This window comes from Marmota monax, unplaced genomic scaffold (genome assembly GCF_021218885.2).
Source record: "Marmota monax isolate L192 unplaced genomic scaffold, Marmota_monax_Labrador192_F-V1.1 WCK01_AAM20220418_F8-fsc00569, whole genome shotgun sequence".
In the NCBI taxonomy this organism is placed as follows: Eukaryota; Metazoa; Chordata; class Mammalia; order Rodentia; family Sciuridae; genus Marmota; species Marmota monax.
The window spans coordinates 150461-165178 of record NW_026694722.1 but is presented as its reverse complement, the minus strand read 5'-3'; the positions used below and the strand labels follow the sequence as shown (position 1 = coordinate 165178).

At 48.4% G+C, this 14718-nt stretch overlaps 1 protein-coding gene and 1 pseudogene across 2 annotated transcripts; both read left to right on the top strand.

Moving 5' to 3' along the window:
- Nucleotides 1-389: 389 nt before the first annotated feature.
- Nucleotides 390-10425, top strand: Nt5c3b (5'-nucleotidase, cytosolic IIIB). 2 transcript variants are annotated; one of them, XM_046423976.2, is made up of 9 exons: nucleotides 390-545; nucleotides 712-810; nucleotides 1424-1493; nucleotides 1580-1626; nucleotides 3489-3574; nucleotides 4465-4554; nucleotides 6159-6321; nucleotides 8407-8607; nucleotides 9849-10425. In XM_046423976.2, exons 1-9 carry the CDS (start codon nucleotides 534-536, stop codon nucleotides 9981-9983), a joined length of 903 nt encoding a protein of 300 aa, XP_046279932.1. In that variant the 5' UTR covers nucleotides 390-533; the 3' UTR covers nucleotides 9984-10425. The 2 variants fall into 2 exon arrangements, with proteins under 2 accessions (XP_046279932.1, XP_046279933.1); XM_046423977.2 differs by lacking the exons at nucleotides 390-545; nucleotides 712-810 and adding an exon at nucleotides 625-711.
- A 140-nt stretch (nucleotides 10426-10565) lies between these two features.
- Nucleotides 10566-12954, top strand: LOC124078893 (pygopus homolog 2-like; annotated as a pseudogene).
- The last annotated feature ends 1764 nt before the right edge of the window (nucleotides 12955-14718 follow it).

Below are 14718 nucleotides of genomic sequence, written 5' to 3'. Positions count from 1 at the left end.
TGTCCTCAAATTTGTGATCCTCCTGCCTCAGCCTCCAGAGTCTCTGAGATTATAGGCATGCACACCATGCCTAGCAAAAAATGATTGAATTCCATGCTGCCCAACTGCCCAAGGTCTCCCTGCATCCTAGTTGTGTTAGTCGCTCACTTTCTTCCGTGACGAGGAGGGGCCCAACTGAGGATGGTTTAACAGTATTCACTTGGTGGCACCTTCCTATCCCCTCCCACCCGTCGGTTTTGTTCCTCTTGCAAACTTTAGGCCAGGAAATGACCACTCTTGCCAGAGCGTTGCTCCAAAGAGTGCAGAGTCACATAAGGCCCCATGACAGCCCAGCCCACGCACGTGACCCCAGGATCTTGAGACCCTCCCCCTCCTCCTCCCGATAGAACTCGCCACCAGTTGCTCCTGCCGGCGCCCCAGCCAAAGCTCCCAGGCCCGGGAGGCAGCCGCGCGGACGGCTGGGGACGACGCCTGCGCAGTGCGGACGCGGGGCGGCAGTCGTCTCTCGTGTCACGGACCAGGCCACCCGCGAGATGGCGGAAGAGGTGAGGCTCGGGGGAGCGCCCCGTGTGCAGCAGCGGGCCCTTGTCCCCGCGGCGCCCCCAGGTCCCCGGCGGGCTGCGGAAGTCGCGGCGCGGCGCCGGGGCAAGCCCTGCTCCCTGGGGCTCGGCGCGGCGCCCGGGTCAGCGGTTCTCTCGGGTCTTGGGACAGGTGAGCACCCTGAAGAAGGCCACGGTCCGGATGCGGCAGCCCGGGCGGGTGCTGGAGATCGTGGGCGCGCTCCGCAGGGGCGGGGGCGAGCGGCTGCAGGTACAGTGGAGCTGCCCCGCGGAGGGAGGGCTCCTGCCCCGCGGCGGGCGTCGCGCAGCGCCCCGAGGGCCTGAGGGCGGCAGGTAGGGTCGCCCTCGGGGGGACCCTGCTGTCCCGAAACAGATTACAAACGTCTCAAGGTGTTCTTGCCCCTCCCTCGAAAACACCCCGCACCAGGACCTGGGCCTTCCCCGGCCACGCACTACAAGCCCAGCGGGGTCCCCACTAGGTAAGGTGAAGGCGCTTTAGGAAGGAACCCATGCACTGGGAGGATGCCATCGAAAGTCAGCATGCACACGCGTGCACACACGCACACACACGCACACGCACACACACACTCGCGCACACACACACCCCTCCAGGAGACTGGGCTTTCCTTTAGGGTGTGAGGATGAGGATCACCTCTTCCCCTCCCTCTCTATCCCTCCCTAACTCTCCCAGGGTTTTGCCCCGAGGCTGGCCATTGGGCTGATTAGACTTCTAATGGTGGGAGTCCTGGGATTGACCCAGGGCCTTATGCATTCTAAGCAAGTTCACTCTTACCCGGAGGCTGAGGCAGGGCCACAGTAGAAAGTGCCTATTTAGGCATCAGCACTTCTCTTTTGCCTCTTAGGTGATTTCTGATTTTGACATGACCTTGAGCAGGTTTTCATATAATGGAAAGCGATGCCCTTCTTCTTACAGTAAGTCATATTCTAGCTTGCTTGGTTGGGCTTGACAAGATGACAGCTTCTAAGGAGCAAGTAAAAGGAGTTTCATGTTTTTCCAGATATTCTGGATAACAGCAAGATCATCAGTGAGGAGTGTCGGAAAGAGGTGGGTCGCTCTTTCTTTGCTCAGAAATGGATATCATGTGCTACTTCAGTGCCTCCTGATTAGAACCAGAATCCAGCATAGAGATCTTAGGAATGAATTCTTTTAAAAATTTTTATGCTCATGTGGATCTTGTCTTAATACACGAGGACAGCTTTTCCCTATTGGCTGAGACATAGGATGATGGATGGTTGGAATATAGACATTATGCTATTATAAGAGACTTGAATGTTATATTGTTTAACCCTCCTGCACTTTGATAGGTCGATGAGCTCTTTTGGGTGAATGACTTTATCATTTAGTTCCACTTCATTATTCACTAAATTGCATTCTAACTGGGTCTCTTAGTGTCTCATCATTCATCAATTCTTCCAATATTCCTTTTTTTTCTTTTTCCTTTTTTCTTGCAGTGCTGGGGATCAAACCAAAGCTCTCATGCATGCCTTTCCAGTACTTGGAGATGATTACTTCTTATTAAGATGGGCAGTGATTTATAGATAACACTTTATTTTATTTTTTACTTTTTATTTTGCAGTACTGGTGGTACTCTATCACTGAACTACATCCCCAGTTCCCCAATCTTTTTTTTTTTTTGAGATGATCTAAATCACACCAAAACAAACAAACAAACAAAAACAACAACAACAACAACAACAACAAAAAACTCCACACATATGTATGATCTTCTGAGTCCTAATATACTTTTAGAAAAATGTTCTTGCTGGGCACAGTGGCATATGCCTGTAATCCCAGTGGCTTGGGAGGATGAAGTAAGAGGATTATAGGTTCAAAGGCAGCCTCAGAAACTTGGCAAGGCCCTGAGCAATTTAGTGAGACCCTGTCTCAAAATAAAATATAAAAAAAGGCTGGGGATGTGGCTCAATGGTTAAGTGCTCCTGGGTTCAATCCCTGGTACCAAAGAAAGAAAGAAAAAGAAAATGTTTTTGTACTCCAAAAAACACACACTGAGAACTTCTTTCTCTTTTTAAAAATTTTTGGTGGGAGTCCTGGGATTGACTCAGGGCCTTAGGCATTCTAAGCAAGTGCACTATTGCTGAGTCACCCCCAGCAGCCTTGTCTCAAAATAAAAAATAAAAGGGATGAAGATGGGGACGTAGCTCAGTGGTAGAGCACCCCTAGGTTCCATCCTCAGTACAAAGAGGGGGTGGAGAATCCATAACTATTTAAATGAAATGAAAAGTGTTTTTTCATATAGTTCCTTAAACCACCTTGCCTAGCACCTGAGAAAGCATCCCACATTTCTAGAAACTGAGAATTACCCTGATGACTTAGCTAATTGATAACATCAGTCAAAAAAAAAAAGTTCCAATGCACTTTTTTTTTTTTTTTTGGTATTGGAGATTGAACTCAGGGGCACTCAACCACTGAGCCACATCCCCAGCCCTATTTTGTATTTTATTTAGAGACAGGATCTCACTGAGTTTCTTAGCGCCTCACTGTTGCTGAAGCTGGCTTTGAACTCAATGATCCTCCTGCCTGAGCCTCCAGAGCTCTGGGATTATAGGCATGTGCCAGCACGCCCAGCTTCAATACCTTTCTTATAGGAGAGTAAAGCTCCTTGTATTGATGCCTCTTAGACCTCATTCTCAGGGCGAGTGCAAGAGGAGCTCTGCAAGTCTAGTCTCACCCCGGACATTATCAAGTAGGTAGATGCAAGTGTTGTAAGAGAATAAAAGAGGAGAAACTTGAGTCTTGTAACTGACGTGTCCCCACACAAAAACTAACACCCTTTACACAAGGATGCATCCCCTAAGCAGTTTTTCTCTCACACTAAGCTGTGGGACTTTGCTGGGGGAAAACTTGATGTGTGCTAATGACTTTCCTACTCATGTGGATGTCTCCAGCTCACGGCGCTGTATCACCACTACTACCCAATTGAGATTGACCCACACCGATCCATCAAAGAGAAGTTGCCTCATATGGTAGAATGGTAAGTGGCGCTGGTGAGAGATGTTCCTGGGCCCTGAAGGTGGGCAGGGCTGGGCTGCGAGTGTTCTTCCAGAGCTTTGATGAATTGACAGCTCCTTCATCTTACTGAGGTTTTAGCTGTAATGCCATTAGCCCAGCTAGTAGAACAAACTGTCCATATACACCAGGACTTCCTGTGTCTGCTAGAGTGGAGGCCCTCAAAGAATCCTTGGAAAAAGTTAGAAATCCATTGGTTTGGTGGCCTGTTGGGGAAATGTCCCTGTCTTGGTCTGTTTTGTGCTGCTGTAACAGAACACCACAGACTAGGCAACTTAAGGTGAATGGAAACATATCGGCTCACTGTTCTGGAGGCCGGGAAGTCTAGGGTCAAGGTGCCAGTGTCTGATGAGGGCTTTCCTGCCGCATCATCCCAGGGAGAAAGCGCAAAAAGAGGGCAAGAGAGACAGAGATCAAGAGGGGGCTGGACTTGTCCCTGTATGAGGAACCCACTCCCATAATAATGGCATTAATCCATTCATGAGGCCAGAGCCTCCCAGCATCTCTGCCTTGGGGATCAAGTTTTCAAAAAATTAACTTTGGGGGGCACATTCAAGCCACAGCAACCCTGCCTTGGAACCGTGCATCCTGGGCAGCATCTCCAGAGAGGAGGGTCACAGAGGACAGGGTCTGGAAAGGCTTCCGCTTTCACAGCTAACAGCCCCCCCACCCCAGCTCTGCCTCCCTTATGCTGCCTTCCTGCCCTCTTCCTTTTAAGGATGGCCACAATCCTTCAGGAAATGACTCTGTGGAAAAGGGTGAGGCTGTCGGCGTTAGAGGGGACTTGGTTCTGTGAAGGGAAAGGGCCCTTGATGTCCGTGGATGACTTGGAATTTCGTGGGGTGTTGCTCTTAGGTGGACCAAAGCGCACAACCTCCTGTGTCAGCAGAGGATTCAGAAGCGTCAGATAGCGCAGGTGGTCGGGGAGTCCACCGCCATGCTCAGGTGAGCTTCTTGCCCTGGAAACGCTTGCTTCACCAGACTCTCCAGAACTGCTTTGCACTCTCGGGGCATGCCTCACACGTGCAAGACCCTGGGTTCCAGCTCTAGAACTCAAAACAAAACAGTAAACTCAGTCTGAAGCAGTTTTGCTTATGCAAAGGAGGCTGGGAAGGAGTGGAGCAGAGTTAGTAGCTGGGAGTCAAGGAGTCCTGGCCATGGAGCCATCTCCAGTGGAGGCAGTGCAAAATGCCAGCGCTCCATCTCCTAGAGTCCAGCTCTTTTTTTTCTGTTTTTTGATGGTAAAGATTTCTGGAGTCCCCCTGGGTGACTGCTGTTCTTTACCCAGACATGAGAGTTGCTAAGCCAGGACCTTTATCATCACTATCCTTCACCAAGCAGCTGTCTCTGCTGGAACTTTCTTTCCTGGAGCAGGGATGGGAGCCCCCCCGAGACAGGAGCAGACATCAGTACCTGCCCTCAAAGGTCGGCAGTCCTTACTGGGGAGAGAGGCTAGCTCCTGAAACAGCAGGAGAGTAGAGATATGTGCAGACCAGAAAAGAATGAGATGAATGTGGAGGGGCCCCAGTGAAGGTGTCCCAGGAGAGCTGCCCAGTGCATGATCAGTAGCAAAATAATATTGGCCTCTCTTGTTGTTTCAACAGTCCCTCTCCCAGGTAAATGTCCAAGAGCAGTGAGTGAACACCACAGGACATGCACAGGGCTTATTCATAATACTGAAATCTGACGACATCTCAGTTGTCTATCAACAGGAAGCTGAATAAACAAATTGAAGCACAATTATATGATGGAATAATATTTTCAGCACAGCAGTGACAGGAACAAACTACTCACCATAGGCAAATCACCCAGTGACTAGAGAGGCTGAGACAGGAGAATCACAAGCTTGAAACCCATCTCAGCAACTTGGTGAGGTCCTAAGCAACTCAGCAAGACCCCTGTGTTAAATTCACAGTACCTAAAAGTAGACAGACAAACAGAAAATGGATAAACCATACAGACAGTATGTTAAACAAAATAAGCCAGAGCAAAAGAGTATATTCTGTATGAATCTTAAATCTTCCCCACCTTTTTTTTTTTTTTTTCGGTACTGTGGATTGAACTCAGAGGTGCTTTATCACTGAGCTACACTGAGCTCTTTTTATTTTCTATTTTGAGACAGGGTCTCACTAAGTTGCTTGGAGCCTTGCTAAATTGGTGAGGCTGGCCTTGAATTTATGATCCTCCTGCCTCAGCCTCTGGAGTTGCTGGGATTATAGGTGTGCTTATTTGTACCTGGCTGAATCCCTTTATATGAAGTTCAAGGACGGGCAAAGTTAATCAGTGGTGATATGAAGTCAGATGCAGGGGGAGGGTAGTATTAACTGAGAGGGCCCTTGAGGGAACCTTGATCTGATTAGAGTTTCCTGGACGTATACATCTGTGAAAATTCATTCAGCAAGTACATAATCACTTTCTGTATACATTGTGTACCTCAATTTAAAATGTTTTTAAAACAATGAAAATTATAAAAAATACCTAGCCCAAGTAGAAGATAAAGAATAGTAGCAAAGGCAACTCCATTTCAGAATTCTTTCTTCTCTTTACAGGGAGGGGTATAAGACATTCTTCAACACACTCTATCGTAACAACATTCCGCTGTTCATCTTTTCTGCGGGCATTGGTGATATCCTGGAAGAAATTATCCGACAGATGGAAGTGTTTCACCCCAATATCCACATTGTGTCTAACTACATGGATTTTAATGAAGAGGTGAGCCATATCCCATCTGGGCAGGGAAAAGCAGAGGGGTGGGGACCATCAACCTGGCTGCTTTACCCTATATTTTAACCCCCACCTGGGGAGGCAGGGAAGGGAGACAGCTGGCTTCTTTGCCCTCAGGTGGTTATTTATTTATTTATTTATTTTGGTACTGGGGATTGAACCCAGAGGTGCTTTACCACTGAGCTACATCCCCAGCTCTTTTTACTTTGAGACAGGGTCTTGCTAAGTTGCTTAGGACCTCACTAAGTTGCTGAGGCTGGCCTCAAACTTGCAATCCCCCTACCTCAGCCTCCCAGGTTACTGGGATTCCAGGCGTGCATCCCCATTCCTGGTTTATCAGTTACTTTTGAAGGACCCTCTCTAGTGTTTGGCCAATAGTTAGCTCTCTGCCATGGGGACCTAGTGTGTGGTTCAGCTCGGTCCTATGTCACTGTCATCAATCCTGTGCTATTCTAAGTATTGAAAGACTTGGACTTTGACATTTTTTTTCTGGGGTTGTAGGTGGCCTGCTCCCACTCACCTATTTTCTGATTTCTTCCCCTTAAAAACAGTGACTGAAGCCAGGCACAGTGGTGCACACCTCTGATCCAAGCTACTTGGGAGGTTGAGGCAGGAGGATTAAAAGTCCAAAGCCAAACAAGGCAATTTAGGAAACCCTGTCTCAAAAAAAAAAAAAAAAAAAATAGTAAAAAGGTTGGGGATGTAGCTTAGTGGTGGAGTTGCCTTACATGTATAAAGTTTTGAGTTTACTCCTCAGTACTACCAAAAGGAAACACAAATCAGTGGCTAGAATTTTTAGCACCTTGACCTGTGGTTAGGACATGGCCTGCAGCTGAGCGGTACACACTCATGTCCTGAATGGCATTTTCCTCTTCTTTTTTCCCTCTTGCTCTGTTGGGGACGGGTCCTAGGCCTGGCCTTGCACATACTAAGCAAGTGCACTACCACTGAATCAGATCTACATTCCCATGAATAGCATTTATATTGCAGCTGTTTAATTTTTTTAGTTGTAACTGGACAAAATATCTTTTATTGCATTTTTTTTTTTTACTTTTATGTGGTGCTGAGGATCCAACCCAGGACCTCCCACGTGCTAGATGAGCGATCTACCGCTGAGCCACAATCCCAGCCCCTATATTGCAGCTTCTATCAAAAGAGATAATCAACAATATTTGATGGCCCCTCTAGTTTGTTTATTTATTTATTTATAAATTTATTTTTAGTTGTAAATGGACACAACACCTTTATTATTTATTTTTATTTATTTATTTATTTATATTTATGTGGTGCTGAGGATTGAACCCAGTGCCTCACACGTGCTAGTTAAGCATTCTACCACTGAGCCACAACCCCAGCCCTATTTTTTTACAATATTTTTTTTAGTTTATTTTTTCCACATTTTTAATTTTTTAAATAATTTTTATTTTATTTATTTTATTTTTATGTGGTCCTGAGGATTGAACCCAGAGCCTTGCACATGCTAGGCAAGTGTGGAGCCACAACCCCAGTTCCACATTTTTTTAATTGGTACATTATAGCTGCCTATGCTAGTTTAAATCATCAGTCACAAATTTTTCCTATAAAGGCAAGGTAGTAAGTATCTTAGGCTTTTGGAGCACTGTGGTCTCCATTTTAACTACTCTCAACTTTGCAATTTTGGCAGAAAATGCAGCCATTGTTAGTAAGTGAACAAATGAGTGTGGCTGTGTTCCAGTAAAATTTTATTTATGAAAAACAAGCCATGCCAGGCATGATGGCTCATGCCTATAATCCCAGCGATTCAGGAGGCTGAGGCAGGAGGATTGTAAGTTTGAGGACAACTTGACTCAAAATAAAAAATAAAAAGGAGCTAAGAATGTAGCTCAGTGATAGTCAAGTACCCCTGGTTTGATCCCCAGTATAATAAAAACAACAACAATAACAACAAAAGACCAAATCTGGGACCCACCACCATTCTAGGGTACAGTAAAAAGTTTGAGCATTATCTATAGCTTGCAGGATTTCCTTTCCTCTGTGACAGAATGGAAAGCTGGCACTCCATGGGTCCCTGCTACCTGTCTCTTGGTTTTTTAGGGTTTTCTACAGGGATTCAAGGGCCAGCTCATACACACCTACAATAAGAACAGTTCCGCGTGTCAGAACTCCAGTTACTTCCAGCAGCTTCAGGGCAAGACCAACATCCTCCTGCTTGGAGACTCCATGGGGGACCTCACTATGGCCGATGGGGTTCCTGGAGTGGAGAACATTCTCAAGATTGGCTTCCTAAACGACAAGGTAGGTAGGGGCCAAGGCCTCCTGCCCACATCGCTTTCTCCTTGAATTTCTACTAAAAAATGCTTTGGAACACCTTCTACGTGCCAGACACTGTGGAAAGTTTAGGGGTGCCGAGGTAAGACTCAAGCCATATTCCCCTAGAACACATAGTCTCATAGGAAATGAAGAAGATCCCTAGTAATCACAAATGCACACGTGGCCTGACACAGGAGTTGAGAGAGAACATCGAACTGGCCTGTGTGACTGTGTGTGTCAGGCACTGTTCTAAGCATGTCACAGACATTACCCCATTTAGTCCTTCCAGCAACCCTCTGAGGTAGTGACTGGGATTTTACAGATAAGGAAACCAAGTCAAGGAGTTTATGGTGAACTTGCCCAAGTTAATGTAGTTTAGGAGAGGGTGGGGCTGATTACCAGTCCTCCTAAATCAGACCTAAGGGGCGTGATTGAGATGCCAGTCTTTGGTATTCTGACCATGAGCTTATAATTAAGATAATTAAGATATAATTTTTCTTTTCTGATTTAGAAAAGAAAAATTATATCTGGTGCAAAGGTACCAGAGTGCTGTACCTCCCCAGCAGATGCTGGAGCCCACAAATGTTTGAGCCATACAAAAACTCCTAGCACATGCCTGGAATCCCATTGCTGGGGGGCTAAAGCAGGAGAAGCACAAGTTCAAAGCCAGCCTCAGAAATTTAGTAAGGCCCTAAGCAATTTTGCGAGACCCTGTCTACATTAAAAAAATATTGGGCTGGAGTTAGGGCTCAGTGGTAGAGCACTTGCGTAGCACATGGGAGACACTGGGTTGGGTCCTCAGCACCACATAAAAATAAAACAAATGTATTGTGTACATCTACAACTAAAAAAAAAATTAATTAAAAAATATAAAAGGCTGGAGATGTGGCTCAGTGGTTAAGTACCCTGGGGTTCAATCCCTGGTACAAAAAAAAAAAAAAAAAAAAAAAAAAAACCCAGCCAAAAAAACAACTCAGCCCAGATTGATTAGAGGTAACATCTGGGCTTTTGATTTTCACCCTTGATATTGACCTTTTGACTCTGGCTGAGGGTTAATTAAGGCAGCCTTTCTGTCTTCAAAGAACAAACCCTTAACCTTGAACTCCTCAGACTTTGGAAAGGGGGCTGGGAGCTGTGCTTGTGTGGCCTCCTCCCTGGCCCCCCACTCTGGAGTAAGAGGCCTAGACAAGGCGTCTTGGGGACTCTTGGTCTGCTTCCCTGTGCAGGTGGAGGAGCAGCGGCAGCGCTACCTGGAGTCCTATGACATCGTGCTGGAGAAGGACGAGTCCCTGGATGTGGTGAATGGGCTGCTGCAGCACATCCTGTCCCAGGGGGACCTCATGGAGATGCAAGACTCCTGAGGGCCTGAGGGCACAGTGTCAGTCCAGGCCTTGCCGATCACAATGAGGAGGGAACCTCTCCTCAGGAGACCTCTCTGCTGTGAGCATAGAGAAAAGTCCTGGGCAGCCAAGAGCCACTGGACATGTCCTTGCCCACCTCCTCTTTCCCCCAATGCCTTCACTTGCCTCTTCAACAGAGGCTTGCAGGAGGCCCTGTTGGGTAGGAGGGCAGCAATCAGGGTTCCAAATGAACCATGGGCCACAGCATGTTAATATTCTATGGATCATCTAGTCCAAGGATTTTTTAAAAAACTTGTTTTTGTCAAGGTGGTATATACCTGCAATCCCAGAGGCTCAGGGAGGCTGAGACAGGAGGATCACAAGTTCAAGGCCAGCCTAAGCAATTTAGTGAGGCTCTATGTAACTTAGTGAGACCCTGTCTCAAAATAAAAAATAAAAAGGACTGGGATGTGGCTCAATGATTAAGGACCTTGGGTTCAATCCTTGGTATCAAAAAAAAAAAAAAAAAAATTTTTTTTTTTTTTTTGAACAGGAGAAGCTGTACTTTACACAAATATAAGGTATGAAACAGATGAAAATTAAAATAAGAAAGAGCTGCTCTGATTCAGAGGGTGTGGGTAGGCGGCAGAGCCTGAACCTGTTGGCCCTGGAGGCATAGGGAGCTCTGAGGGGAGCTCTGAGGAGGCATGGGGGCTCCATGGAACAGTTGGAGGACCACCGTGAATTAGCCCAGAAGCCCCTCTGAGCCCAGTCTAAATATGCCTGTGCTGACAGGGTGGGCGCTGACTTGGAATGGGGTGGCCTAACTCTGGGGCAGCCATCAAATCTGAAATTCTGCTGGGATCAGTTGGGTTGAGGTGGCCGTCTAAGAGCCCTCTCTTTAGGGATCCCCAACGGAACCCATTTGGGTGTAGATTTTCCCTGGTGCCCTTGGCTCCCTCCTCCTTCTTTTCATCCCAGGGCCACCAAACAGATGATCTGCAAGGGCTTCAGGCCAAGGCCCGGGAGGACAAGGCACAGTGAAAGAGAAGCATCTTGCATTATGGCTGTTCTCAGTTCCTTCCCCTCCTCCCCCTGTTGACTTGGATGGTCAAGAGCCAGCTGAGTTCTCTCTGGGCCTCTTTCAAAAAGCCAGTTCATGTGGCGTTTCTTGGCCTGTCCTCCCTTGGAGAGAAGCATCCGCTGCTGGGCATGACGGTGCTCACCCATAACCCCAGCAGCAGGCAGGAGGGCGAATTCGCCACCAGCCTCAGGGACTTAGTGAGACCCTGTGTCAAAGTAAATAGGTAAAAGGGCCAGGGATGTGGCTTAAAGCTGGAGCACCCCAGAGACTGAAGAAAACAGCCACTCGCACCTCCTGCAAGGAGCCGACTGTTGGAAGTTGTGTTTCTAGTAGACCTGAAGGTACTGGGGGGTGGGGTACAAGGGCTCCTCAGAGTCTGCTGGTAGCCAGGTGCCATTCGGAGTGCCTGGATGCCTCCCAGTGACCCTCCCAGTGACCCTTCAGGCCCCCTGCATCGCCCAGCACCGGGAGGAAGCAGGGCAAGGCCGGTTTGCAAATGAAGAGCCCAGAAAAGAAGCGAAGAAAGTCAAATACCCAGGGTCCTGCTTACTCACGTCTGACGGAGTTTGCACCACCCCGACTCCCATGGTGGATCATCTGGTTGCATCCAACCCTTTTGAGGGTGACTTCGGAGCCCCTAAGATGGGCAGCGCGGCCCCTCCATTCCTCGGCAGTCCTGTGCTCTTTGGAAGCTTCCGTGTATGAGGGGACATGGCAAGCCAGGTACCCCCAGGCTGTGGAGGGGTCCCCAGACACTTTGTTGATAACCCCGCCCTTCCCTCCTAATCCTATGGGACCTGCTTTCAACATGCCCCCCCAGGGCCCTGGCTACCCACCCCCAGGCAACATGAACTTTCCCAGTCAACCCTTCAGCTAGCCTCTGGGTCAAAACTTCAGCGCTCCAGGTGGGCAGATGATGCCAGGCCCAGTGGGGGATTTGGCCCCATGATCTCACCCACCATGGGACAGCCTCCCAGAGGGGAGCTGGGCCCTCCTTCTCTCCCCCAGCGCTTTGCCCAGCCAGATGTGCCTTTTGGTCCTTCTCCTCTACAGAGACCTGGTCAGGGGCTCCCCAGCCTGCCCCCCAACACAAGTCCCTTCCCTGGTCCAGACCCCGGCTTTCCTGGCCCTGGTGGTGAGGATGGGGGAAGCCCTTGAATCCACCTGCTCCCACTGCTTTTCCCCAGAAGCCCCATTTGGGCTCGCCAGCTGCTGCTGTTAATGGGAATCAGCCCAGTTTTCCCCCAAACAGCAGTGGACGGGGTGATGGCACTCTGGATGCCAACAGCCTAGCACCCCCTGGCAAGACAGGTGGGGGTTCAGGGCCCCAGCCTCCCCCAGGCCTGGTGTACCCATGTGGTGCCTGTCGGAACGAGGTGAATGACAACCAGGATGCTGTCTTGTGTGAGGCCTCCTGCCAGAAGTGGTTCCACTGGAGTGCACAGCATGACTGACAGCGTGACCACTGAGGCCTCTGCTGTCTGGGCCTGTGATCTCTGCCTCAAGACCAAGGAGATCCAGTCTGTCTACATCCGCGAGGGCATGGGGCAGCTGGTGGCTGCTAATGATGGGTGACACTGGTGAGATGGTCCCAGGGAAGTACACATGTCCCTTCCTGCTCCTCCAGGGTGATTGTCTGGCTCCTGGTCCTCGTTTCCACTGGTTTCCCATCCTCTCAGAGCAGAAACATGATAGTGCCTGGGCGCAGAAGAGCCTGGGTTGCTCACTTTTCTGGAAACAACGCATCAAGATCTACGGAGAGGGCTGGGGCTGTGGCTCAAGTGGTAGCGCGCTCGCCTGTCATGCGTGCGGCCTGGGTTCGATCCTCAGCACCACATACAAAGATGTTGTGTCCGCCGAGAACTAAAAAAATAAATAAATATTAAAAAAAAAAAAAAAAAAAAAAGATCTACGGAGATCCAGGAAACCTGCTGAGCAGAGCCACTTTTTTTTTTTTGTGTGTGTGTGTGTGTGTGTGGCTATTAGGAGGCCTAGGGATGTGACTGTAAGAGAAAAGGGGCAGAGGAAATTCAGGAAGGCAAGAGTGCCCTGTCTGCCTAGGATGGATATCTAACACCTGTGCCTATCACCCCTGTCTCGCCCCACAGCTCTAGCCTTAGTTTTTGGAATGAAGCGTTGAAGGTTTCTGGCTTGAGGAGCCGGTCTCTTCCTACCCCTGCGACAGCCATTTCATGGGCTCTGGGAGACCTCTTTAGGGAATAAATGGGGATTCCTCCTTTTTTCTACCTTCCCCTTTGCCTCCCCCAGACCTGTCCAGCTCCTCCTCCCTCAGCACCAAATAGCTTGAAGAATGGAGTTCCCAGCTAGGGCAGTTTCTTGATGATTTGGGGCTTCGTGACAGTAGGTAAGAGGTGCTGTCAGGACGTAGCTTCCTCATACCAAAGTCACTGGTCTCAGCTTCCCATGCTTTTTTCTCTTAATGACCATATTTTTGAAAAAAAAAAAAAGAATATATATATATAGACACGTGGTCTGAGGGACCAGAATCTTTGAAGTCTGGGTTGTCCTGGAGGTCTGGACTCTGTTGGCACCCCTGGCCCCCTGTCTGTTGCACATTAAACCCAGTGCTGTTCTTCAGCTTTTGGCGCCCTCATACCCCTGCCTCCCTGGATTGGTTGGAGGAAAGCTTGGAAAGGTACCAAGGCCTTATACCTCATTTCCTCCCTGACAGAAGGATCCAAGTGAGGTCATGTCATAGCCTCGTGGGTAGGAGGAGGAGTCAGTAGGATTCTCCATGCCATGGTACTAAAAGGAAGGAGAGCCTGGAGATTTTTGCTTCTGTCTTTCCTGGCTATTAGGTATCATCTTGGGCCTGGTGATCTAGAAATCCTCATTATCTCAGCTAAAGTCCTGCAGTGGGCTTGTTTTTGTTTTATTTTTAAAGCACTGCCTGCCAGCAATGAGCCTGGGGCCTGGTGAAGAGCCCCTCTCAACTGCTGTTTGTTCCTTATAGCTCCTACGTGCATTTCTCAAAAGGGTGGGGAAGGGAGTGTGGCCCTCGGCAGAGAACTCTGGTCTCTCTAGCCCTCGGGGTGTGGTGGCAAAGGCTACCTTCTGGTCCCCTACTCCCACTTTTCTCTGTTCCCTGCACCTGGAGGGAAGATACTGCCTGGTGGAGCCCACAGCCTTTGCAGCTATGAGGAAGAGGGTGGGCCTCGGGGCTTCACTAAGCTAGTGTTCCCCACTCCAAAACAGTGGAGGTGGCACCCCCCAACTTTGTGTTGTGTTTGTGATTCTGTTTGCTTCTCCCCTGTTGCTACTTTTGCACCAACTCCCTCTTCACACCTGTAAACACTCCTGGGGAGTGTAGACTTCACCACTCCTCGCCACTACTTTTTGGAAGAAAGTGGAATGGCAGAGATGTGGTTGTGGGGTCTTTTGTACAGTTGGGTTAATAAAATGACTTTAAAATCCAAAAAAAAAAGAAAGAAAGAAATGACTGGGAATATAACTCAGTGGTAAAGCACCCATGGGTTCAATTCCCAATAATAGTAATAATAATAATAGAGCTGGAGATGTAGCTCAATAGTTCAATAGCAACCCTGAGTTCAATCTTCAGTACCAAAAAAAAAAAGATTCTGGGTATCTCAGCTCTCCCTCACTATAAAAACATACCTAGAAAATCAACTTAAAAAGACAAATGGTTTATTT